We start from the raw sequence: 24,985 nt of genomic DNA, 5'->3' as shown, positions 1-24,985 counted from the left end.
TCGGGGATACAGTCTATCACATACGTAGAATATGGCAGAGTTCATCGAAAACCATGAAATGGGTGTTGATTCCCATGTCCATTGACCATGTGTTCACCTAATCTTTAAGAGAAGAGGATAGGCTATCCGACTTACTGGGCTTCCAATATGCACCAATCCAATCATAAGCATCTCTCAAGAACTTCTCGTTCTTCTCGTCAAGCGAATAGTCAAAGGCATGGCCCACTTCCTTAGCGTTGTTTAGGACCATCGGTCGACCTTCATCCGAATGAGGTTTCTTTGAAATCATATCCACTATATCGAGTCGAAGCGTCTTGTCGTCTTTGTATCGCGTAGGATACGTCTTGCGCAGTGTTTCCACAAATCTTTTGGTGTTCTTGGGAGGACAATTCTTGTCCTCATCTCCATGAATGATGTAGATTGGAGGAAGTAGATCGTGCTCGACTTCTGCATGTGTGTGCTCCACGCGCTCGATACCGTCCATATAGTCTGATTCCTTCTGCTTCTTCGGATCGGCCAACTTATGTCTACGTTGGAAGAACCATTGCCATCTCTCCGTTACAGAGAGAACAAAGGCGAAAGCCATGCCCACCGCGGGCCAGCGTGATGAACAGGTCGGTACGAGCCCGCGATCTTCGAGTTCATTGATCACTTTTTCGATATCTTCTTTACGGCTCTTGACCTCTTCTTTGGTAAAGAGGCTTCCCATAAAATCTACTTTCCCATCTTGCTTGGTGGCTTTGGCGCACTCGTCCCAGTTTCGCGCGTAGTGTGCAATCATTGGGTATCGCAGGAGCGCCACATCGATGGGAAGGTTGGTTCCACCTTTGGTGGCATTGAGCCACATTGCAGTAACGGCGGCGTGTCCACCAGCGCTCTCGCCTTCTATATACACGTGGTCTTTGTCGATGATGAAATCTTGCTTCGGCTCTTGATTGTAGAGCCATTGTGTCCAGCTTTCGGAACGAGGCTCGAGGGAACCCTCTTCCTTGTACCAGTTGAGGAAGTCTTGGATACTATCCACGATGTCCTTATAGTTTCCTTCGGGGCCGAGGGGGTAGTCTGGCGCGATGATGATAGCTTTTTTGTCTATGGCTTTCTGAACTGAAGTCTGGGAGTACCAAGCGGGGAAATCACCAGCACCCGTACACTATCATCCTATCAGTATGGTGTTCAATTGCATCATAGTCAAGAAGTAACTCACAAAGCCGCCACCGTGGAAGAACCACATAACCGGGGCTTTGTACCCAGCAGGTAGTCCCTTCGGCACGAAGAAAGTCACTACCATCCGCTCTTTATCCCAATTATCAGAGAATGTGTAATCAGTCTGGAACTTGTAAAAGCCAAGGTCTTCGATCCAGGTCCTTTTGCGATTGAAAGTAACAAAAGCACCCTTGCCTTCGATGAGGACATCATCTCGCGCCAGTTCCTCACTCGGCCAAGTATATAGCTTAACCAGGTCTCTCGTAAGTAGCTCCTCAACGTTAGCTTTATCATCCTGTGCTTTCTTTACGATCTCCAAAGCTTCTGGAGGCCAGTTCCACTTTCGGGGCTTGGCTTCTTTCTCGAATATCTTGTCGAGGGCTGCGTCGCGTTCTGAATTGCGCTGCTGTAAACCTTCGAGCACGACCGCCTCATCAGGTGTCCACGTCGGCGTCCAAGTCATGGTTGAGTTGTAGATGATCGTCGACGGGTATGGCTGTAATATGTTTTGGGCGAATGCAAAATCCCGAAACGTTGTGAAGCTCTTCGTTGTGATATCGCTGCTTGCTCGTTGGTGTATTGGATTTGCAAACTTCAACTAAGCACTTCTTCAACTTATATACTCCTGATTGACTCACCCACCGTCCCAGTCACCCCCGAAGACTCACAGTCGACGCTTATAGCCACCAGTCAGCCCGCGTTCGACTCTCGAGGAGTCAAGCCCACGTTGATATGCCATGTCCACCAACTGCTCTTCGTACGTGGTGCCATGTGATCGTGCACAGCGGGAAGCCGTGCGTCGTGACTCTATCGCTCGGGTACCGTCATAAAAGTACTTCTCGTAACACGTTGTCGGGTGTGAAGTGTCACACTGGATCCAGGATCTCCGTTTCTCTCGGCATATAGGCCACTTGTTGCAACCGCGACCATACCGTGGGGGACTGTATAACCTCGAGCCTCCGGTATCGCTCGTGGGTGTTTGTTCCTTTGTTGCCTGTCGCAGAGAACAAGACTTTGTTCATCATTCTCGTTGTTGCTGAGATCTGAGCTTGGGCCAACCATTGTAGCTTGAGCTGATGCGTATGATGGCTGACGAGAAGGAGTATGTCCGCTATTTCGCATCACCTTTTCCAGTTTCGAAGCAAGACGACAGGGCTAGTGATGTGTTTGTGAACAATCAATCACCAAATGGTTCTTCCATTCCAAGGTGTCATCCGAACGTCACGGCCTTTCTTCCACCCAACACCCGCTTGGTCTGCGATACCGTGTGAGCTCGTAATGTAGCGAGAGGTATTATGACCGCAAAGTGTTCAGCTTCTGAGTCGCGAATGGAGCATGTGTGGCATACGAGGAGTTGCAAAGGTGATGAGACGTGAGATCCGACTCCGCATTGGCGAGGGTCGGCACGGGTGGTCAATGCTGAAGCTTCCCATGTGAGGCCCCACTTTCAGTAGACGCGTACGGGAGGAGCGATCTCTAGCGGATGGCGTTGTTTGGGTGTGACAGGCAGACTACGTAGCGTACCGTTGTGTAGGGAGTTCTCCGCATTCCACCGGACAATTAGTTCAAACCCCAAAATGTATCTTTGTTAAGCGCAGAGGAGAGCAATCACATGACAGCATTACACATGAATCAGTTTAAGCGTGTGAGCATCTCACGCTGGGGTATTCATTACTCGCTCAGAGAGCTTCGTGTGCTATTTACACTAACGAACGCATTACATAGTCCTATGCTAAGTAGAACTGGACCTTCAAATGATCTGACTAGTTTGGATCCGGATTTACGCAGTCGGGACAGCGCCAGTAGCGTAGCCTTTCTCGATAATCGGAGGGGGCTTGGGCACATTTCGGCGGAGAACCGTCTTGTTGATGAAGTAAGGCACCGACTGGGTGATCTCGTAGTGGAGGTATTGCTTAGTGGGCACACTGAAGACCTGGTCCAGTTCTTCAAGCGTGAGCTGCTTGGTCTCTCGGACGAAACAGAAGATCATAAACCAGGCGATCAAGTTGAGGCCAGCGTAGAATCCAAAGGCGCCGGTCTGCGTCATGACTGACACCATACGAGGGAAGGTGAGCGACAAGACTCCAGCGAAGGTGTTGTTGATGCACACTGCCCAGGCCATTCCCTGCTCACGCTGGATGGTAGGGAAAACCTCAGCAGAGTACTGGAATGCAACTGGCCCTTCTCCGAGCGAGTACATGATCGTGAAGAGGTAGATGAATAAGACGATCGGTCCGAGTTTAGCAGCTTGGCTACCACTGTCGTTAAGGAGGGATAGACCGCCAGCCAGTAGGAAGATGCACATGAAGGGGAAGGTCTAGCACACAGTCAGTACAAGATCAGTCGCGCAAAGGTTGGGAAGTACTTGCCCACATGCAGAGGGTCCTTCGTCCCTTGGTGTCGATGAGGAACAGAGTAGGAATCGTGGAGACGACCTGAAGAGCTCCGTAACCCAGAGAGGCGTATAAAGCCTGGTCATCGGTAAAGCCGACCTGGGTGAAAATGGTCGAGCTGTAGAATGAGATAATGTTGATACCACACATCTGCTGGGCAATCATGACAGTCGAAGCACCGTAATTGGCACGCCTAATTCGAGGCACGCGGAAGCAGTCCCACATGCGGTCGAAGTAACCAGCTCCACGTGCAACGGCTAGCTCAGTCTCATAGATGACGTATGAGTAGTAGTAGTCGCGAGCAGCAATGATGGGGTGTGCGCGCAATCTGGCCATTGATCGGTAGCCTTTGGCAATGTGGCCATGCTTCATCAACCAACGAGGAGACCTAAGAGTGTTTGTTAGTATATGCTTGACATGATTGAGCTTGATGAATTTCACTTACTCTGGGCAAAAGAAGATGCCAACCATGAGGATAAAGGATGGGATGAAAGCAGAACCGAGTTGTAGACGCCATGAGATAGCTCCGGTATCCTTGACGATGACATTGGCGCAGAAACCGAGGAAGATACCTGTGAATAGGAGTTAATAACATATCGTCGACAACACGGATGATACAACTTACCAATGACAACCCACAACTGCCAGAACATGACCAAGGCACCGCGAATTCGGTGAGGCGCAATCTCAGCAGAGTAAATCGGGACAGTGGCGTTCTTTGCACCGATTCCAATTCCCATGATGAAGCGCGCAGCAAAGAGCCCTTGCCATGATTGCGCACAAGCGGAACCGATGGGGGTGGCAGTCAGGCAGATAGCGGTGACGAAGATTTCTCCACGACGACCGAGGTACTTGTTGAGGGGGTCGACGATGAAAGCGCCGATCAGACCAGCAGTCAAGAAGATGATGGAGTTGATAAGTCCGATGATCCATTCGCCCCTGTCCGATCCGAGAAGACCGAATTCCTCAGGGAAGGACAAGTTGGCTCCGTTGGATCCAGTCTGGTCCCAGCCCTGAGTGGCGGCTCCGATGGCACACAGACCAATCGAGTACCACATCATGGTGGGACCGAACCACTTGTGGTCGCGCTCGTAGATGAGAGCATCGCGCTCTTCCTGAGTAAGGTCGGTGAGCATCTCGAAGCGCTCAGGATCACGCGCGATAAGGGCGGCCTTTCCGAAGAGAGCGGCGTGCTCCTCCAAACCATGGGTGGCAGCCCATTGCTCGGCAGCGCCGACACACTCGGCCTTTGACTGGCGGGTTAGAGGGTTCTCGATGATGTTGTGAGCGACAGATTCGCGGCGGGCGCCTGTATCCGCGATGTGCTCTGCGGTGGGCGTGTAGTGAGGCTCCTTCTCGTTGGCCGGGTCGTAGGCAGCTTCCTTCTCAGCAGAGTAGGCTACTTCCTTGTCAGGAATGTGGCTGACGCCAGTGTCCTTTGCGTCCATGGTGGAGTGGATGTCTCGCAGGCTCCGACGTTAGTAAGACAAATTGCAAGGAGTTGCGGAGAGCAGTGGAGTGGAGGTAGAGAGAAATGGCGGGGGAGATGAGCAGTCGATCTTATACCTGGGGGAGTCCGGAGTGAGAGGGAGGCCTAAAAGTGGAGCCTCAACGGCGCACGCCAGCTGTAAGAGGTTTCCGACAGGCACCTGGGTTTTTCCAGATTCTCTTTCACTGGCACCACCGTCGCGGCGGTCGAGCACCCCGGGATCCTGGCTCGCGTCAGCCATTGAGAAACAGCCTTGGAGGAGGGGGTTTCACGCGCTAGCGCTATCGTTCATGAGGATCCCCACTCCATCTCTCCCCATGGAGTAAGCCTCCCCAAGCGTGCTGCGGCTATCTTAGCCACGCTTAAGGCCTGGGGCTTGGCCTTCACCCCAAAGCTTCGCGCAGGCCGACGTCTATGACCTCACCCTCCGCATTCTCGACCCCATGTGATTCCGCTAGCTCAAGCCACCGCGTTACATTGCTCGGCTGTCTTCCGAGCAACCGTCACGCCAGCCCGCTCCATACTGGAGGTTGGTGAAAGGGCGCTGTCAGCTCACCCTTACATGTTTACCGGTGTATCCTGCATCGCACGGCGCACGAGGCGCAATCGCCGTCACAGTAGCGCGGCAGGTATCCCGTACTCGTGGTGTCCCCGTGATCAGTGCAAGGCTTCACGTTGCATGTGCTTGGTGCGATCGAGGTGTGCGGCTTGTTAAGCTGACGCTGCCCAGCTCCGATCGGCGCCCATGTTGCCCTTCCCGCCAGCCGCCTGCATACCGGCACATGTTGGCGCGACCACCGAGGCAGGGAGCAAGGCGCCATTGTACTGCCGCCAAAGGTCCTTCCCGTTGTTTCCTTCTCATAAGTGTCAGCCCATCCCAATCTCCGCCAGGATCACGACTGCAATCTATCTGGAGAGGTGTTCGACAAGTCCTGAAAATGTAGGAAGTCCATCGCATCGTCGCCTCAGCCAGTGGACGACGTCGGCGGCAAGCCTCGACGAGACCAGCGAACTCGATAGCGTACGCGCGGCGATGTCTTGGGCACCTTGAGTCTCCTTGTCCCAACAATCCAAGCCCTCGCCAAAGCTTGGGACGACATCGAGCCCGGCCCAACTGTCAGAATTGTGGGCTTACGTCTCATTCGTAGCGACACGTTCTTGTGGAGACTACTCCAAAATTTTCTCCAGGCCTCTCCAGGTTTCAGCGGGTCGACACACAGACCACGGAAACATCGCTCACGTGCCTGTGTTGCACTGGACATGCGCACGCGCAAGACAAAGAATATGAGATGCGCAGCCGACGAGCATGCCGGTGCTTTTACCGCAAACAGAGGGACCAGGTACCGTCCTGCGAGCAGAAGCAACCCGCGGCTACCGGCTGCGGCACAGGGTCGCAAATGGTGAACTCATTTTCCCGGCCTTTTCTTAGCGCATATAATCACACATATTCACATATCGCTAGTTTTTCCAGCGTCTGTTAACCGTCCTTGCACTACATAGGCGCGATATGCACTTCGTGTCTCGAACCCATGAGGCTCTCGTTGAAGTGGGCCTCGGTCGATTGCAACGCTAGACATCGTCCGATACCCCACACCATGGAGCCGTCATACTCCACAGCCTCCGGATTGCCCACTTTGGACAGCTAGCCAGCATTTTTTCACTAATCACACTCGAGCCTCATCGAAAGTTACTCCGATATCCTACTAGTTCCCGCTAGCCGCAACGCTGCGTTATCGATTTCGGACATGACCGACAATGCTCTAAATGCAATCTTTCAAACTATCGCCTTCTCACAGCTCTATCTGCATGCTCCAGACCTTGGCCATGCGGTGCGAGATCGAGAACAAACACTTCAATAAGCAGTGCGCAGACTGGTACTACCTTTAAGCCCGTCCTTGGCCCGTCCTGGTGGTAGTAGGAAACGGCTGATACAGGCATATGCGCAAACAAAGGGCGTAACACATATGACTTTAGCTGATTAAAAGGCCGCTGGATAGACAATCAGCAATAGTGCTTCTGTTGGCCCTAACCCGAGAATCGAGCTCAACCAACAGTCCGGATTATGGTGTACATTATAGCTCTTGGTCATTATGTAGCGTTACCAACAAAGCTCTTGTGTCCATCAGACTCCGGGAATCTCGAACACTCAAGCAGGGTATCGTCTCCCAAGTATGAGATTCCTGTCAACATCTTACTCGGAGCCTTACACACTGTTCTCATGGTAGATTATACATAACATCGGCTATTGCAAACACAGGATGGTATTGGAGGCTGCTTCACCTCGAGTGTTACCACAAACATCGGCAGTGAATACTTACAGCACTATGTGCGACAATGCACGGGCCTTACGAGCTCTCACTATGAGCGCCTTCTAGTGTAGAGCTTTTGTTACGAGAGCAACCGCGCCTTCTATGCAGTAGGTCGAGAATGGCGAACCCTCAACTAGGCAAGAGTAATCTCCAGCCTTCCTCGGCTAACACAATCATCCAGGCACACTCATCTGCAGGTGCCATGGGTTCTGATGGTGTACGGACAAAGTATCTAGACGACTACATCCGCCACGCATACGAAGACATACAAGGACTTCCCAACTCCTCATCACGCATCTTCACCAGATCTCCAGGACCAGAGCTCCGACGCGGCCGCGAGAACCACATCATAATATACCCCGGATCTTTCAATCCACCACATGTAGGTCACACCGCGCTCCTCTGGCACGCCTATCTCAACACAGACGCGAACACCATAGCAGTCATGATCTTCGCTCTTAGAGACGACTTACTAGCTTCCAAAGATCATGTTACGAACAACAAGGGTAAAGCGTTTATACTCTCGCACTACCAGCGCCGCCAGCTTTGGAAAGACGATGTTCTAGGAAGATTCGCGTGGGTATTTCCATCGCACGATGACGACAAGTTGGATCTGTTTATGGCCACCATCAAGCGGTTAGCGAAGGCGGATAGCTTCAAAGTATCCTTCCGAATACTGTACGGAGGCGATTACATCAGTCAGAAGACTAGTGTCGAGGGACTGTGGGGAGGGGATGACAATACTTGCATCTGCAGTGATATCACACGAACCATGGACTTTGTGCCTGACGATAGTGGTGAATTGTTACAACTGAAAGGCTGTGACAAGTGGAAAACGATCAAGAGCGAAAGTCCAGAATGGACAGGGAAAGAGGAGCAAATCCCAGATTGCTGGCCTTGCTGGCCCTGTGCAAAGATGCGGAAGGTCCTCCCCGAGAGTGTCCAGAAGAATGGGTCGTTCTCGTTCGGTAAGTCTTCTCTCTGGTGTCTTTCGGCCGTGCCTTGTTGCTAACGTATGTACCACCAGACATGAATGCGTCAAAGCATCCGCTCGCGACTATCTTGGCCCGCTGTCACTTCGCTAGGAACACACTTCAGTGGACACGCTTGACCTGCAAACGCGGCTATATCATCTTCATCCCTAGCAATCGGAACGCCAATCCTCCTTCTCCCTCGGCGTGTTCCACAATCAGTGCCACGGCGATTCGAGAGTCTCTTCTGAAACTTGAAGGAGTGACGCAGCAGGTCCGCGACGAGATCAACTACACGGTACCAAACGGCGACTTGCTCTGTATATACCTGGGCTTGGACCGTCTTTGGGCGGAGAACGGAACATATGAGCAGTTGATAGGCGGCAAGCGTTGTGAGGACGATTTATGGTTGGAGAGACTGAGGGACAAGCAAGCGTACGAGGATGGGTACAAGCGAAGGCGGAGGTCATCATCTCTTTGAATGCCATGCCGCGAATACTTCGAATTGATCGTGTTCGCGCGTGCCACCGAGTACTTCTAGAATAGCCTTAAACTTTTCTAGCATCTTGCATGCACGACTCCCACAGTCCGATGTCCATGACCTCACCATGATGCGCGGGCCCGATGGCTCTTGTAGAGCTTAACCTAGACGTCTTCCGCACCCTTAGTCGACTGACCTCTCTTCCGCTCTTCCTCTAGCCGTGGCACTATCATCTTCATCGCCACAGTATTGTTCAACCTCCTCCGAATGCCCTCATCGAACACTTGGAATATCCGTTGCGTGCGCGCGCCAAACTCGTCAAAGGTGATTTCTTCCGTCCAGAGCTGCTCCATGACGTACACATATTCGTTCCAGTTGTCTGGGCCTAGAAGCAATGTTATCAGCGATTGTCCTCTAGAGCTTTGAGCGATGAGCAGTTACCAAGGGCTTTTTGTGTGGCTACCAACTCCAAAGGTACGACGTAGTCATACCTTGGGCATGGTCTCACAGGTTTCGGTGGAATCGCGGACGATACCTGCGGAGGCGCAAACAGACCGATGGGAGGCTGCGTGCTGGCTTTTTGACCGATGTGAGGATCTCCCTGGCTGTTCAGCCCACCAGCTGTGTTGTTATCCTGCAATCCATCGTCTAGTCGTGGCCGTCCTCGCTTAGGGGTACCCAACGGCGGCGTATTGAAAGACTTTTGCTGGCGTACTCGACTACCTTGTGAGGGGCCGTGAGTTGCCTTTGACTGACTCGTGGATCTCTGTGGCTTCGTTGGCGGTATGTTCCTCGCTATGAATGGTGAGATATCATCTGGAGAGCGAGCTGCCAGCGGCGCCTTCCTCGGAACATTGTTCGATGGAATACGACTACCGTTCCAGCCTGTCGGAAGCGGTGCGGGCGAGACGTGAGCGTTGTCTCCCTTAGTCAGAGAGTCATGACGCTGGTCAGCGGAGTTTGCATGACCACTGCCTTGCGTTGGTGTCGCAGGCTGTTTTAGATCGATGCTTCTTGCGCCAGTGTTTAGGTCGACGTTGTGTTCATTACGCGACATGCTGAACGGAAGTGGGTGTTGTCGGCGTCGGGCTGTTAGATCAGGATATGAATTCTCGAATGGATAATTGAGATGCGGAAAAGAAGGCCAGTGAGGTGGTGCCATGGGAGGCAGGAAGGCCTGGCCGCCCGTTGCATTTCGCTCGAACCTGGCTGGGAGATTGGCCGGCAACATGTTTGGGGTAGGACCGACGAATGGTCGGTGTTGCGAAGGCATTACTGGACCTGATAGAGGTCGCTGTCGCGTGTTCTTGATCTGCTCTTGCGCCATGACTGGGTGTGATGGGTAGGAGTGATGGGGCTCGACCGAGATCTTTGTCGAATGGAAAGAGCGACGTTGGCAATACTGCGCGGCAACGTTGCGACAGCACTGATTGGAGAAGGAACTTTCGCGTTTCGCTTCCAGATATTCAGAAGTATAGGCAGAGGAAAGAGAGAGATTAGCGTAGGGAAATTGGAGGTGAGGGGCGCTTGCTGTGTTGGGGAGCAGAGCTCAACCTTGAGGAAGGTGCCTTCCATGTCGATTATGAGTCTTACGTCACCAGAGGTGATTTGAAAATAGTTTTCAGCTAGACTTTGATCTACTGTTCTAGAAATATTTACCGCAACGCTCGCTTAGTCAAGTGAAGGCCCAGGATCGATTGGTATGCGAGGAGACCGGTGCAGCACACGTCAACCCAAGACGACTTGGATGCTGATTTAGATTCGATTTTTATCTAATATGAAAACGAATGAATGCGTAGCGGTGGTGTAACAACCGTATGAGAAGTATGAGTTGCACACAGAGACTTTACCAGCTCGATAGCTTTACCTAGATGCAAGCCGCCAAGACCGACCATCTATCGCGGGGACGTCTTTCAAACCTATTCCCGACACACACAGTGTCATCGAATTGGTGTATTCAAACAGCCTAGTATGGTTCAACTTCTCAGGGTGTGTCTACCTAACACAAGCTCAAGATGTCAGCATGTCCGCAAACACACCACAAAGAACGAAGAACAGGACCTTTGTTCGGCCCTTTATCAACGCAAAACCAAGGCCATGTACCCGAATACTACATGAGGCTTTTCTGCATTCTGGTGACGACGGGAGTACCATCTTCGTTCCCGCGCAATACAACATTTGACGACATACATGGCAGCTCCACCAACCTTACCTGGACGGCCGTCGCAGAAATACCTCACCCTGTTTAATGCGCTACCCAACGATGACGCGCGGCGCGGGTACTTGCTATTCTTAACGCAGTATGATGGCAGGATTGATGGGGCTGGTGTGCTTTCACGGGTATGGAATAAGACTATATCCACGGCGCAACAGGAATACATCAACCGCGCCACATCTGGGGCGATCAACCATGCGTCAGATCGCGGAATCGAGAGCGGAGGAGAAGAGTCGTCTAGAAACGATCCCCAAGAAGCGATCAATGGAGGTCGTATACAGGCAGAACCCGGAGCCCCAGAAGATAATGTTCCCAACATAGAAGACCCTTTGCATGGCGTAGCGACAACTGCTGAGGCTGTCAACCCGGAAGCATCGAATGAGACAGAAACGTCTGCTTACGAGCCTAGTGATACCGAGATTGCAATAGCAAGGGTTGGTCTTACCGAAGCAGATACTGGTAGAGCAGCACCTCCTCATACAAGAAAACGAGGCCGCGACGAACCACATGACCACGCAACGCAAGCATGGCAATGGTGCAAGACACTGATGGACTCTCGTACTAGATTTAGTGGGTCCAGAGAGATGCGCACAGTGGTATGCTTGTACGTGCTATGCGATGAAACGGGTAGAATGTTGAAAGTTAGTATCTTCATCAACCCCTACTTCGGTAAACAGTACTGACATCAGTTAGCGGAAGGTATGTAAGAAGATACGTTGTGGTTCGCAGAAAATGGTGAACTTTGTCGAAGATGAGTACAATATCAGTCGACAACTGGAGCTTTGTGATCATTGCCATCGCATTGAGGCAGCCTCTCAACAAGAGGGTACGCTGACGTATCGCTTGTACTCCGATTACGCCGAGCACGGAGATCTGAGCGAGCTTCTCAAAGTTTATTACCAGGAAGAGAGTCTGGACAAGCAAATACCCGAGCAGTTTATCTGGATGGTCTTTCTTGCGCTGGCCGATGCCATATGTACCCTAAACACGGGGGTGTGCGGAGAGACGCTCGACGAAGATAAGACGGCGGAAGGAGCAGAGGATGGCTCAAAAGTCGCAAAAGAGGGACAAAAGACAAAGAAAGGAAAGCGAGGGGGAAACAAGCCAACGAGGAAGTTCACAGACAGCATGGTGCACTTGGATGTCAAGCCAGCGAACATCTTTCTCAGTACCGCTAAAGAACCCTATCTAGCGTACCCAAAGACTCTCCTTGCTGACTACGATGTCGTCAAGACGATCTCACCAAACACAGATGCTTTAGAGGGTAGGAAAGATTGGGGTACGAAGGGATTCCAAGCCCCAGAGATTATCGTAGAGGCAGCACATCATCATGCTGTCAATGCCGAAGCAGATATTTGGTCGCATGGAATGGTCATCTGGAAACTGATGCATACTACGCTTGGAAGAGAGACGTCGGACCAGATATGCGAGGACAGCATCAAAGCTTCGTTCCAATTTGCAGAAGGCAATACGTTCACATCGACAGACATTCCAGGTTACGATGCGATGTATTCCAATGTCTTGCACCAGCTAGTAATTGACTGTCTCCAGGTCAATCCAGAAAAGCGACCAGGTTACGAAATGCTGAGAAAAAAAGCGAAAGCGGAGTTCGAGAGATCGCAGAGACGGTTAGGTCCGGTCTTGTCGGGTGATAAGATGGGTAATGATATTTCCGGTCACCTCCGAGTCCTTAGGAAAGAAGAGTTGGAGTATAAGCTAGGGGACATGTTTGTGGAGCCTTTGAGTAAGAGGAGGAAGAATTAGGCGCCTGCCGGATAAGATGGCGATGTATGCGCGTTGGTGCGAACCGGACTGACATAGACAATATAGAGCGTGTAGCGATCGCCTGATGTATGAGTTAGGGAATCGGTTTCCGATCGAGTCTTGATAACTTGGTGTACATCGACGATGGGTGCGTTCTGCCCGATGTCTTCTAAATCTTTTCCCTCCTTCTCCTGCTCGTACTGTGCCGCTTCATTTTATCTAGCAACATAGACGCCCAGTTTTCGATGCCTGCAACAGTATAGTCATCGCGGTAAGGGGCGCGGCACGAGCCAAGCTCGACCAATACACTAGTGTTGGCTTCATCACCGTCTTCCTAGTGGCGAGGCTAAAGGACAAAGCGCCTAACGGCCAACACCCTACCGCTGTTGCAAGTACCGTGCACTGACCGAAATATATACAGTCAGTTGATAAAAACAGACCTGAAGCGTTTGCCTAGATGCTCTGCGTTTGAGACTTCCAGGGTTCGATCTACGGGCAAGATCATTGCCGCGAAAGCGTCGTATCGGCTTTTTACTTGCAACGCTCATCATCAATCGAATTTTTGATTACTGTTGTCGAGCTGAGTAAAATGGCGACCACAAGCATGTCACTGTGCCTAGTCTTCTTCAGCCTGCTGTTTTATAAGGTCCGGAAGCGCCAAATGCAGCGCGAGGTAGGCGTGTTTGCTAAAGTGAGAGGTGGCGTTGCTGACAATCACCAGGAAGAAGACCGATATGCCGCGCAGATGGGGTGCAAAGCACCGCCGAAGTGGGCAGCAAAGTGGCCACAGGGCTTGGATCTGCTCCTCAAAGCGAGGCAACATGCAAGAGCGCAGACCATCCTGCAGTTCTTTGTGGACATAGTGGACTCTAGCGGTCCGACGCATGAGCAGCAGCTGCGTGAGTCTTTGAAGGCACAACAACACTGCGGAGTTGACACTGCATAGTCGGAGCTCGGGGTATCAATACGGTTGAACCACGCAACATCGAAGAAATCCTCTCTACCCAGTTTGAAGGTTCGCCAAAACCGCGTAGTTAGGACACGCACAGGCGTTGACATTTTCGTAGACTTCAGTCTTGGGCTCCGACCCAAGCACTTTGCTCCATTGATGGGAAGCGGGATTTTTACCCAAGACGGTGCAGCATGGAGCCATTCGCGGGCGCTACTCCGTCCCCAATTCACTTCCAATCGCTACCAGAATTTCGAAGAGATGAAAAAGTCGGTCGAAAGCCTCATCGATCATGTTCGTCCCGACAGCATTGTTGATCTCCAACCGTTATTTTTTCGCTTGACCTTCGACACGACAACATTCCTGCTTTTTGGCAAAACATTGAGCTCTTTGCAAAGCAGTGACATTGCTGGACAAGAGTCTGAGTTTGCAGCAGCCTTTAATTTGGGACAGGATTACTTGTCGCATCGTGGCAGGCTGGGAGAGTTGTACTGGCTTGCGAGTACTCCCGAGTTCTGGCAAGCTTGCAAGACTTCTCATCGCTTCGTTGACGACGCGATTCAAAGAGCACTGGACAATGCGGAGAATACAGAACCAGAGAAAGTAGAAGCCGAGGACAGGAAGCATTATGTGTTTATCGACGCGCTCATCCAAGAGACTCGGAACAAGAAGGAACTTCGCGACCAGTGTCTCAATGTTTTACTGGCGGGCAGAGACACAACAGCATGCTGCCTCACCTGGGCCTTGCGCTTGCTGGTCCGTCACCCTAAGGTTTTGGAAAGGTTACGTTCGGAAATAGAGGCAGTAGTAGGCCTCGGACAGCATGCGCCTCAGCCAAGTCGGGTGGATTTGAAGAAGATGAGGTATCTTGATCTCATTCTGAAGGAGGTACTTCGCCTCTACCCATCCGTGCCGGTCAACTCTCGTGCAGCATTGAAGACGACGACACTTCCTGTTGGAGGAGGCCCAGATGGAAAGTCGCCGATATTGGTCAGGAAAGGCGAGGCTGTCGGTTACTTATACGCTATGCATCGACGTACAGACATCTACGGCGAAGATGCACTCGAGTTCCGCCCTGAGAGGTGGGAGGATGGATCACTATTGCGAGATGTGGGTTACGGGTATCTTCCCTTCAATGGCGGGCCACGAGTTTGCCTGGGTCAAGAGTTTGCCCTGCTGGAGGCGGGATATACCGTAGCGAGGTTGGTACAAATGTTCCCTTCCATGACTGTTCCGAAGGATGACCCTATTGTCCCTACCGGCCGGGAAAGGCAGACCTTGACGTTGGTAGTTGCTTCGGGAGATGGATGCCGTGTACACATGCGCTCGTAGATCGAGACAAGTTCTCTCTGCAGGGACGCTTGTACACTCTGAGCCGTGCATAGTCTTAGACGTATTCATGCACCTGCGCGTGGAGGTGGTGCGCTCTCTCTTCGTTGTTTGGGTATATAGTCCGACAGAGGCCATGTTCCGACGTCAAGGTCGAGATGTATGATGATTGTGTGTCCCATGTTTCCATAGCTTCCCAGCTGCTAGGTCCACGTATATCCGCATCGCGCAAGAGGAGGGGCGTGGCATTACCCATGCGGCGCGTGTGATCGGCGAAACAGCAGCGTGCTGCAAGACTGTACTCGTAGTCTGGAGGGCATAACGGCGAAGTGATGGAGGGTCGGGCGCGTGGTAACCTTGGTGTGTCGTGTACGATAGTCGGGATTATACGCGTCGGTCGAGGGGCGCGATGCTGATCTGTTGCAACAGATTTATGGCAATAGCCTCTGATTCTCGTGCTTAGCCAGGCGTTGTCAGGTCGCATGTTGGAGCATATGATGTGCTAAGCGGTTGCCGAGAGAATGAACACGTCTGACGGTAGGAGGGATGCATAGTAGTGGCGACTTCGTGTGGCGTGTCCCACGTGGGAGATGAGGAGTGCATATGTCGAATCCGCTATCAAGCATGGCGACGTATAGTTGCGACTGATTGTACACGAGGCGCGCGATTGAAAGAGCTAAACCTCGATTGTGGGGTCGCAGTCGATGCCGGGTCTATCGAGCTAAGAGCGCGTTCCGCGCTTCGGACGCGTGTTTTAGCGCCAAGCATGTCACATCTCCGTTCTGTCGCTCCCGGCCACCCCCAATCCTTCATCCCCTCGCGACCAGCTGCCCGAACAAGTTGCGACCGTATACTGTGTACAGCTCGCTGTCACATCCGTTTCCGAATCAACAAAATTCCTTCCGCGATAGCACCCTCGATCGTTCCTGGCCTCGGCACACTCCCCGCCTTCACGGTGCATTGATTGCTGCATGCGTCGCTTACTGCATCCATGGATGTCAGTCTCCACTCTAGATGGCGTGGCAGGCCTTGAGCAACATACCCACCTGATTGCGGCGCCTGTCACAAATATATCGCCTTGCTTAGCCCGTCTTGTGAGGGGGAAAGAAGGTTCTACTCCGGATGTGCTCCATGCATCGTTAGCACAAAGCTCATGATATCCCGCTTCTAGATCACGTTACCCTATCGTCGTGCGCTCGTGGAGGCGTCCAAAAACTACCGTCACAGTCATACAGCAACCTGGCTGTCACTTATGGGATCCGCACATTTTTGCAGCCGGAGGCGATTGGATTCTTACTATCGATACTACATGGCCAAATGTAGTTGCTTCCATAACAGCTCCGACGGGAATGCCACAACGGTCTTCATTAGTGACTTTATGAAAGGCCCGTCGCACCGAAACTACCACACAACGTGCAGGACACGCATGGCAGGATTTACGCTTGTAGGGGCACATATTTCGTCGCGCCAATAAACGATACGTGGCAGCGTGCCGCCCCACGCCGCCTATCTCACGGGTAAGATGCGAACTGTATTAGTTCCACTTGAGTTAGCAACTGTGGGGAACCTAGACTCAGCATGGTAGGCATCCAGGGCCTTGACGGGGCAGATGTACCAGAACGGTAAGTCACCTCTGCGACGTAAACGCCCCGTCCCGCATAGAATGGTTCAGCGGGGATGCTGGTTTTCAGGTCCCTTGAAGAAGCGCTGTACCCGTCTTGTTCACACTTGCCAATTCGACTTGAACTTCATTCTAGCCCCAATGGCTTCCACTAACAGCAATCTTTACTCAACGACCAAGTATCTGGCTCAAGAACGAACCCAGAACACCAAAGTTCCAGGTGGCAGTCGCTCAACCACGCTATCCGGAGTCAAAGATGCCGATTTCGTTGCAATCGGCCTTGGAGGCGCAAACATGTTGGCGATGCTGTGGGCTATAGCTATGGGTCGCCGTGCCGTCGGTGTTGAACTTCGTGGCGACCCGTTTCTAGGAGTGCACTGGAACATTCGTGAAGACATGTATCATCAGCTGGGCCTTATCGACAAGATGATGTTGGATCGTTACGGACTGGACAACCTCCCGAAAAGACTGGATGGAACACTGCTTAGTCTGGCAGATTTGTTCTATCATCCCATGACCAAATCTAGGGACATCATACCCGGAGCTATCATCGAGGGATACGAGAAGGAACTCCATATGGTCGGCGAAATCCACAACATTGAATACATCGACGACCGCTGGAAGAATGGCAAGCCGCATCGCACTGTCACCACTGTGCCTCCGCCTACTATCCCGGAGCACCCGTGCCCGACCAAAATTCGTACCGATATGCGAGAAGTCCTCGACGGGCCTTCGACATGGCAAGCTGCGGCGTTTTCCATCCAGCTTCTTCTCCGCCGCTATCTCGAGGCGCTCGAGAAGATTGATGTCAACGCTAGCAAGACCCCCAGATGCCGCCTCTTCACCAAACACCGCGTGGTACAGGATGGAAGTGGTCTAGTCCATCTTCCGTGCGGCCGTGTCCAGATTCGGATCGAAGAAGTTACCGAAGTTCAATATCACAACGACCTCCAACGAATCCGCACGCCAGGAAGCGACTTTATCGATCTTGGGGTTCCAGAGCTGTTCAGCGTCGCCACAGGCATCAACTGCCGTGAAGCAGAGCAACTAGGCTTCCAGCAGCACGACGTACAAGTTGACCATGGCGATGGTCAAGGTGTCAAAGTAGCGCAAGCAGATTTCGTCGCCGGCCAATTCAATATACTCGTTGATGGACGGTTGCGTCGTCGAATCGCTTCCGAATTTGATAAGCATGGAAATGAATCATGGGTACGGCAGATCGCTGTAGGTCACGAAGGCGACCCAAGGGTCTCCTGGCTCATCGTCGAGGTACCTGAGTTTGTCTCGCTATGTCCAGTCGAACGCGGACTTGTCGGTGCTGAGACCAGCAAAGACTCCGCCGAATACTTCGCAGCGTATCAACTCCTCCTTTACGACTACTACATCTCGCAAGCCTCTCTCGTCCTGGAAATATCGCCAGACGAGCTCCGGCGAGTCGCCATGGTCTACGGCCCCAAACCTTTCAGCCTTGTTGAGCGCATCGGTACCGACGCGCGCGTTGCGACAAATGGAGTCGTAGCAGGCGATTCCTTCGGCAACGGCCACTTCCTTCATTCAGCAGGCGCAATGTGCGGCATGATCGGCCATGGATACCGTTTCCTGGAATACTGGCAACGCCGCGCCGCCGCTCACTGCGCTGAGTCATCTATCCGTCTCCTTGCAGACCGGATCAAAGCCGATACCGAGGCGCTACTGGAAGTCAGTGCGAAAGAGTTTAGTCAAGCGATTCCTAGCAACTTTGGTGCGGAGAGAGGGAAGAAGGTGGCTGCTGCTAGTGGTATTGCGGAAGAGAAGCGAGCGAAGGTCAGTGCAAAGAGAGGCAGGAGGTGGGATCAGGCGCCGTTGAATCCGACGGATTGGAGGAGGGTGTTTATGCGTAATGGGAGGACGTGGAGTGATAAGCTGCCAAGAATTGACGAGAGGCATCCGGCTTCGAGGATGGAGAAGGCGAGGCTCTGATCTGAGGAACATCAGCCAGGGCTTTTCCTTTCTGGGAAAGCTAAGAACCCTTCTCGGTGTGCTATCTACTATTGCGCCGCATGGAATGACCACATCGTTGTATTCAACGAAATCTGAGGTCCACATATTAGAGCGGGAACGCTGCGAAAATATACTGCCTGCCACGAAACGCAACTAGCAACCGCCCGAAATATATATACCCTCTTGAAACCAACCGTTCGCACCTGAGCGAAGTCTATGATGAAGGCGATGTGTCATCGCCTGCATGAGGTATATTCCCCTTCTCGATCTTCTGGTGGATAATACACACTGAATTGTCTGAACAAACTGTCGTCTCTCGTTAGGGATTCCCTCTCACCCTGCCATCCGCACAGTGCTATGCCTTCTGATGCCTTGCCTAAGGCGCTCAACGAGACATGTACCGTCACAGTCTCAGTCCTGTCGTCCCGTTCACTCATATACCATCCAGGCGAAACTCTAAACAAACGTAACGAAGTACCCGTTCGCTGGAACCGGTGAGAGTGATCTTTCCTAATTCTTGATTTCAAGAAATCGCGGAATGAGTCAACAAAGCTCGGCGAGGTTGTCTCGCTTTCTGGACCAGACTTTGGTGGGCGTTTAGGTAGATCTTTCAAGATGTCTCTCAAAGGAATCGAGTATTCAAAAGGCGCGATTGATGAGCCTCGACCCGGTATGAAAACACGATTGACTCTGTCCTGCGTGACGTCACGGAGTATCCGTAGCAGATGCCACAGACAGTTTCTGTGGCCCAATCTATGGGTTTTCAGATCCATTTTTGCACGCTCGTCATCCCACTCTCCAACCTTGCGCTCCTTGTGTGCATGCCACAAAAAGTTTTGGCCGTCAACATATACGTCCCCGATGTCAAACGTAAGCATTGGTTCAGCGTAAGGGATTGTATCATCAGGTCTTGAACGACTAGGCGGTATAAGACTTCTCGCTAGTAGCGTAGCCGAACAGATGCACGGAATGTGTCTGGTCTTCCCGAGGATCTTTACGACTACATCGGTCCAAGAGCTGCCGTAGTCAACTCGAATCTGTTCTTCCGGATGGCACATTGCGAGCAGAGAGAAAACACGATCTCTTGGAACCGCACAGTCTTTGTCGCGGAAGCGGCCAAGTAATGACAGTAGGCTTGAATTCCGCAGCGACTGTAAAGGATCCTGATTATTGTAAATCTCAAACTGTTGGAACGGCGTTTCCGTAAGGTCAAGGCGGAGGCGATGAATTCTTCTGCAAAAGCGACGGAGCGACATCGTTGTTACGTTGAGTGAAACCACAACAATTCGTGCGAGAACAATCTCCTGGACGACCCAGGCCCGATTCCAGTATTCGTTGTGCAAGACGTATCTTCCAATCAGATCCAAGTTCTTTTGCAGATCAAAAGGTCCGCTATGCTTGCCACTATCTGAATAGGTCCTGGAGAGCAGTGTGGATACACGATGCACGTTGGACGTTTGCCCAAGCCATATGTGAACGCGCTGCGCACTAGCAAATATCTCGCCCATTTGAGCAACCTGGTGGTTCCGCTCACGTTTATTGGATTGGTTTATGCACAAAGCGTCGATCCAGTACTTTCTTTGCGTTGCTTTTGACCACTCATCCTTGGTGCATGCCAAAAACAGGAAGTCGTATAGGTTCTGACGAACTGTGAACAGCTCTCCATTCAGCAGTATGATCCTCGAAGTTGAAGGATTCTCGTCTCCCCAACGATAGGATAAGCAAGTGTATCTAGACTCGATACTAGCATGTGATATTCTGCATCTGATGAGGCCCTTCGCGGAAAGTCCTGGCCTGATCTCAACCAGCCGGATGGATGGTTGTGTGTGATCCAGGGGGTCGTGCTGGAAAGCACGGCGGTGCTTGAATACGCGTCGAAATTGCATCAGGCAACAAGTAGCGACCTGGAACCAGGACCGAAACGCCGCGTGTTCACGCGCGTTGGTAAATGCGGACTTGGCCGACTGATTAGACTAACTTCAAGCTGCGCGAAGTCGGTAAGAACGAGATCGACAAGAATGACTGGATAGTTGCGCAATGCTGAGAAGGCAGGAACAGGTGGGTTATGCGTTGTGGAGCGGGTTGTGTCGAAGACACTGGACTTTGCAAGCGCGGATGCCTGGACAGCAGCTGCGTCTCACGCAACTGCAGGTGGGGTGTCAGCCGTCATAATCGTGGCTGTACATCTGCATACGGATCTCGCGCAAGTCTGGAAGCCCCCTGCTAGCCTTGCAGCTTCTGACACCACAGAGCAGTCGACGCTGTTTGGTGGAACTCATGAGTCCAGATTGCGAGAGAGGGTGATGTGATTGCCTCGGACACGTGATAAAAGGGAAAATTGAAAAGGTGCGATGCTGCCTGCATACAAAACTCGACGTTAAGACCGATCCCAGATGTTGACTTCTAGGAGGTAGGTGCTCGGGGCTTCCTTAGTATGGTGAGGAAAGAACTTAGGGGGCAATGGCCAAGCTAGCCAAAGCGCCTACCCGAAGCAGCTAGTTCTTGGAGATACACTCACGATAATGCGCGAACAAGAAAGCACGTTATTGGCAACCGAACAATGCATTCCCATCGCATCCTTTGCGTGTGGCGAAAAGGTTATTTGCTCTCGCAAGCTAACTACTGCGTGATAACGCCATCCATCGACAGCTCCTCGTCCAATCCGACGTAGTACCTGATCCAGTTGAAGATGGACTTGTGCCAGAGAAGACTGTTCTGCCTGCTTGTAACCCAATGACCCTCATCGGGGAAATGCAAAAAGCGCGACGGCACACCCAAACTCTGCAAGATGTTGAACGTCTGCAGTCCCTCAGCCTGCACAACACGGTAGTCGAGATCGTTGTGGATGATGAACTCGGGGGTGCTGGCATTGGCGAAATGGGCAAGAGGATCCCAGAGTTCGTAGTTGGCGCGGTCGTTCCAGACCGTGCCGTTGTTGTCGCGCTGGATGAACCATAGCTCCTCGGTGGCGTAGGAACCGACTTGGTTGATCTTTCCGTCGTGGCAGACGAGGGCTTTGAACTCGCGGCCTAGGTCATGGCCTTGTACCCAGTTTGTCATGTAGCAACCGAATGATGCGCCGGCGGCAATAGCACGGTCGGTATCGATATAGTCGACGTTGTCGCGGAGGTGCTCAAAGACCTTGACGAGATCAGTGTAAGGAGTTCCGCCCCAGTTAGCTTGAATCTTATCCGTGAAGGCTTGGCTGTAAGATGGCGATCCGGTGAATTGCGTTGCAGTAACAACGAAGCCCTGATCTGCCCAAGTTCTCAAGTTCCATCGTACGCTCCAGTTGTCTCCCTGAGTAGATTGTGGTCCACCGTGGATAACGAACGCCAGAGGGTACTTCTTGCTTGGGTCAAAGCCAGTGGGGTAGAAGACAAAGGTCTGGATATCGTCGCCGTCATCGTTGGTGACCCAGAAATTCGATACAGAGTCTGGCTTGAGACCCTCCAGCTCTGGATCAACTTCGTTGGCAGTGAAGAGGACATGCTTGTCCTGGCCAGGGTATTGTTTGTAGAACATCCGGCTGGTCCAGGAAGCCGCTGCTGAGACGAAAGCACTGCCGTCGGGTAGAACACCGAAGTCGGAAAGCACTGTATCAGGACCGGTAAAGTTGACGGGTGTGAAGTCGGCTGGCGCGTCTTCGGGAACAAGCCATAAGCGAACAGAAGCGTGCAACTCGGAAGTGACCCAAAGATCGACATCATCAGGACTCCATTGGAGACCGGTCGGGCTGGAATCCCAGTCTTCAGCGACGGAGCGGACTTTGCTGTTCATACCATCAATCTCCGCAACGTACAGCTTGTATTTGTCTGATTCGTAATCGATGCCATCTTGCTGTGTGTATGCCAGCTTGCTGCCGTCATGCGACCAAACAGGAGCACCAGATGCACCCTGAGCTGTCTCAGGGGCAGTAGTGCCAGGTCCGTTAATTGGTACAGCGACCGCGGATCCGTCAAATGGAGCAACGTAGATGTAGCTAGCTGTGTAGTTTGCCTTGGGGAGATCTGGGGATTTGGTACGGAAAGCAACCATGCTACCATCGGGAGACAGATCATAGTCACCCGGGTCGCTTGAGGAACCCTGGACAGGGCTCTCTGGGCGCGTCACAGTGTAGTTCATGCCGTACAACAGGTTCTTGAGCTCTCCACCATAGTTGTAGCTTCCGTTGCCGCCGTTCAGAACTCCGCTGAAGACAGCAACACGCTCGGCAGTGATGTAGTAATCCCAATGCCTTACAAAGTTACTGTCGTATAACTGTCCGAGACTCTTCGGGGCTGTGACAAGTTCGGGGTTGTATGCGGTTCCATTGCTTTCGTATGAGAGGCAATTGCCAACAAAGTTGATGCCTGACTCGGTTTTGACAGCCTTCAATCCAGAAAGAGGAGCATGTAGAGATGCTACCAAAGTTGGCTCGAAAGAGTCGCCACTGAGATCAGCAGTGTACAGAGTGACACCTCCGGGAATTTCCTCGTTGGTTGCGTTGAGGTAGAGAATGCTGTCCGCAGTGTCACCGACCCACACAACCTCCGAGGCATCGCTTCCGAAGGGCGCTTTGGTGATGTTTCCAGACTCGGTGTCAATGAAGTACCAAGAAGTGCTGGACTTTTCAGACGTCCAGTTGAATTTCGTCTGGGAGAACAAAGCACGGTCCTACAAAGTCAGCATCCAGCCACCATAAGAGACAAGCTGGTCAACTCACTCCCTTGGGGCTCAAGTTACCAGTGCTTCTGCGAGGTGCAGCAAGCATGCCCCTAAGTATCGTCAGAATGAAGGTGCGCAAGCATTAGGCTGGACTTACTCGACTGTTATGGCTTTAGCAGACCCCAGCAAGAGGCCAGCGGCCACGAGCACCTTCTTGATGGCCATCTTTTCTGCACAGCTTGAGACGGATTCAAGAAGTCGGAAGTGCAGGAGAGACCTCTGTGAGATCAAGCCGGACTACTGGGACATAATTTGTAGTCCGGGTTATCGGGCGCGGCGTCACTATGCGGAGCGGAGCATCACAATCACTGCCAAGACGTTGAAGATACGCACCTGCCTCATTAGCCATGTGCCAAGGAAGCTTTCCACGGCTTAACCGACTTTTATTGAGCCGGCATCTGGGCAGACGTTGGACTTGTGCTTTTTGGACGATGATATCGCTGATAGGAGCGGGGTTCCATGGAACGCGCATGTTGTATTTGCAGGACCTGCCAGATGAAGCTTGAGACGGTGTGCGGCCTGAAAGAAATCCGGGTGACAGGAACGCGAGGGATTGCCAAGGTGTAGGGTAGTACGGATCTGTTCAGACGTGTCCCGAGCAGCCGTCACAGTGGTTCTGTGTTGCCGGACACGAACTCACGACGACTGTTTGAGAACCGCGATGAACTGCAAGATGACGAGATGGTTCACGGTGCTTGGCGCCAAGCAAATGCGTCCCAACTGGACGACCAAACGCCTCATTTCTACGTCCATTGCATCAACATATCTGAGATGGTCTGCGGATCTTTGTCGTGAACCTGTGTCTTCGTAGTCGGGAATCTGATGCAATGTCACTAGCTTGACCTTGATGGTGCGAATAGTGGTAAGTCAACTGCACCGAATTGCGTGTGGACCGTTGGTTTCGAGGAACAACCAAATGAGCCTTTAAGATTGATCATCATACACGTGAATGAAGACCATAGCCTCTCCAATCTCTGGAAAGAGTCGATGGCTGCGAAAGAGGCCGGTCGACGTCCACTTCTTGACCCAGATGGTTCTTTCGACACATGATGATAACGATAGTCAAACATACTACATGTGAACGAGCATACAGACACGTCAAACACGTCTTGAGACAGATGCTTAACACGGACCCCAGCCGAGGCCGGCTTAAGTCTGACTGAATCTAGAAACACCGTGTAGAAGCAGCCGTGAGCGCACCGAGCTACGCGTTCAAAAATTAGGCATGTTAATGCAGAAGACTCGCATTGTGGTCTGCGAATGCGGGATGAAACCTGGATCGACACGGCTGGGCAGGACGCTAAATTTAGTCTGCTGGCTGCGCCACTGCTCTAAGGCAAGAACAACGCGTTAATCAGCAGGTGGCCTCAACAAAAGACGGGCGGCAGCTGGCCTAAAGATGTCGATGTGTAGTAATACTGGGAAGCATGCCTTGATACTGGACATGTGATGCAATGTCGACTCTTGATATTGCTCAGTCCTGCCAATAGCGCTAGGGATGTGGCACTTCCGCATTCTGAAGTTGTTAAAAGTGTGTTTGCGGGCCAATCACATGCCGTGACATGCGCGTCTTC

General features: G+C 52.1%; 8 protein-coding genes across 8 annotated transcripts; 4 read left to right on the top strand and 4 right to left on the bottom strand.

Moving 5' to 3' along the window:
* Positions 1-97: 97 nt before the first annotated feature.
* J4E92_000892 (uncharacterized protein) lies at positions 98-1,666 on the bottom strand (the record flags this gene model as incomplete). The annotated part of the gene is made up of 2 exons (XM_051492306.1): positions 98-1,150; positions 1,205-1,666. The coding sequence occupies 2 exons, from the start codon at positions 1,664-1,666 to the stop codon at positions 98-100; spliced, it is 1,515 nt and encodes a 504-aa protein (XP_051357818.1).
* Positions 1,667-2,983: 1,317 nt separating this feature from the next.
* Positions 2,984-5,044, bottom strand: J4E92_000891 (uncharacterized protein; the record flags this gene model as incomplete). The annotated part of the gene is made up of 4 exons (XM_051492305.1): positions 2,984-3,520; positions 3,573-3,984; positions 4,042-4,168; positions 4,222-5,044. The coding sequence occupies 4 exons, from the start codon at positions 5,042-5,044 to the stop codon at positions 2,984-2,986; spliced, it is 1,899 nt and encodes a 632-aa protein (XP_051357817.1).
* A 2,552-nt stretch (positions 5,045-7,596) lies between these two features.
* J4E92_000890 (uncharacterized protein) lies at positions 7,597-8,846 on the top strand (the record flags this gene model as incomplete). Its single annotated transcript, XM_051492304.1, has 2 exons — positions 7,597-8,362; positions 8,422-8,846. 2 exons carry the CDS (start codon positions 7,597-7,599, stop codon positions 8,844-8,846), a joined length of 1,191 nt encoding a protein of 396 aa, XP_051357816.1.
* Positions 8,847-9,010: 164 nt separating this feature from the next.
* Positions 9,011-9,346, bottom strand: J4E92_000889 (uncharacterized protein; the record flags this gene model as incomplete). Its single annotated transcript, XM_051492303.1, has 2 exons — positions 9,011-9,190; positions 9,338-9,346. 2 exons carry the CDS (start codon positions 9,344-9,346, stop codon positions 9,011-9,013), a joined length of 189 nt encoding a protein of 62 aa, XP_051357815.1.
* Positions 9,347-11,587: 2,241 nt separating this feature from the next.
* J4E92_000888 (uncharacterized protein) lies at positions 11,588-12,825 on the top strand (the record flags this gene model as incomplete). The annotated part of the gene is made up of 3 exons (XM_051492302.1): positions 11,588-11,596; positions 11,755-11,760; positions 11,791-12,825. 3 exons carry the CDS (start codon positions 11,588-11,590, stop codon positions 12,823-12,825), a joined length of 1,050 nt encoding a protein of 349 aa, XP_051357814.1.
* Positions 12,826-13,429: 604 nt separating this feature from the next.
* On the top strand, positions 13,430-15,106 carry J4E92_000887 (uncharacterized protein; the record flags this gene model as incomplete). The annotated part of the gene is made up of 3 exons (XM_051492301.1): positions 13,430-13,724; positions 13,772-13,840; positions 13,893-15,106. 3 exons carry the CDS (start codon positions 13,430-13,432, stop codon positions 15,104-15,106), a joined length of 1,578 nt encoding a protein of 525 aa, XP_051357813.1.
* Positions 15,107-16,865: 1,759 nt separating this feature from the next.
* Positions 16,866-18,683, top strand: J4E92_000886 (uncharacterized protein; the record flags this gene model as incomplete). The annotated part of the gene is made up of 1 exon (XM_051492300.1): positions 16,866-18,683. One exon carries the CDS (start codon positions 16,866-16,868, stop codon positions 18,681-18,683), a length of 1,818 nt encoding a protein of 605 aa, XP_051357812.1.
* A 2,640-nt stretch (positions 18,684-21,323) lies between these two features.
* J4E92_000885 (uncharacterized protein) lies at positions 21,324-23,576 on the bottom strand (the record flags this gene model as incomplete). Its single annotated transcript, XM_051492299.1, has 3 exons — positions 21,324-23,360; positions 23,410-23,461; positions 23,509-23,576. 3 exons carry the CDS (start codon positions 23,574-23,576, stop codon positions 21,324-21,326), a joined length of 2,157 nt encoding a protein of 718 aa, XP_051357811.1.
* Between the last annotated feature and the right edge of the window lie 1,409 nt (positions 23,577-24,985).

This window comes from Alternaria infectoria (assembly GCF_024043175.1).
Source record: "Alternaria infectoria strain BMP 0036 chromosome Unknown scaffold_1, whole genome shotgun sequence".
NCBI classification, from domain to species: Eukaryota; Fungi; Ascomycota; class Dothideomycetes; order Pleosporales; family Pleosporaceae; genus Alternaria; species Alternaria infectoria.
Note: the sequence above shows the minus strand (reverse complement) of the source record. Positions and strands in the feature narration are given on the sequence as shown.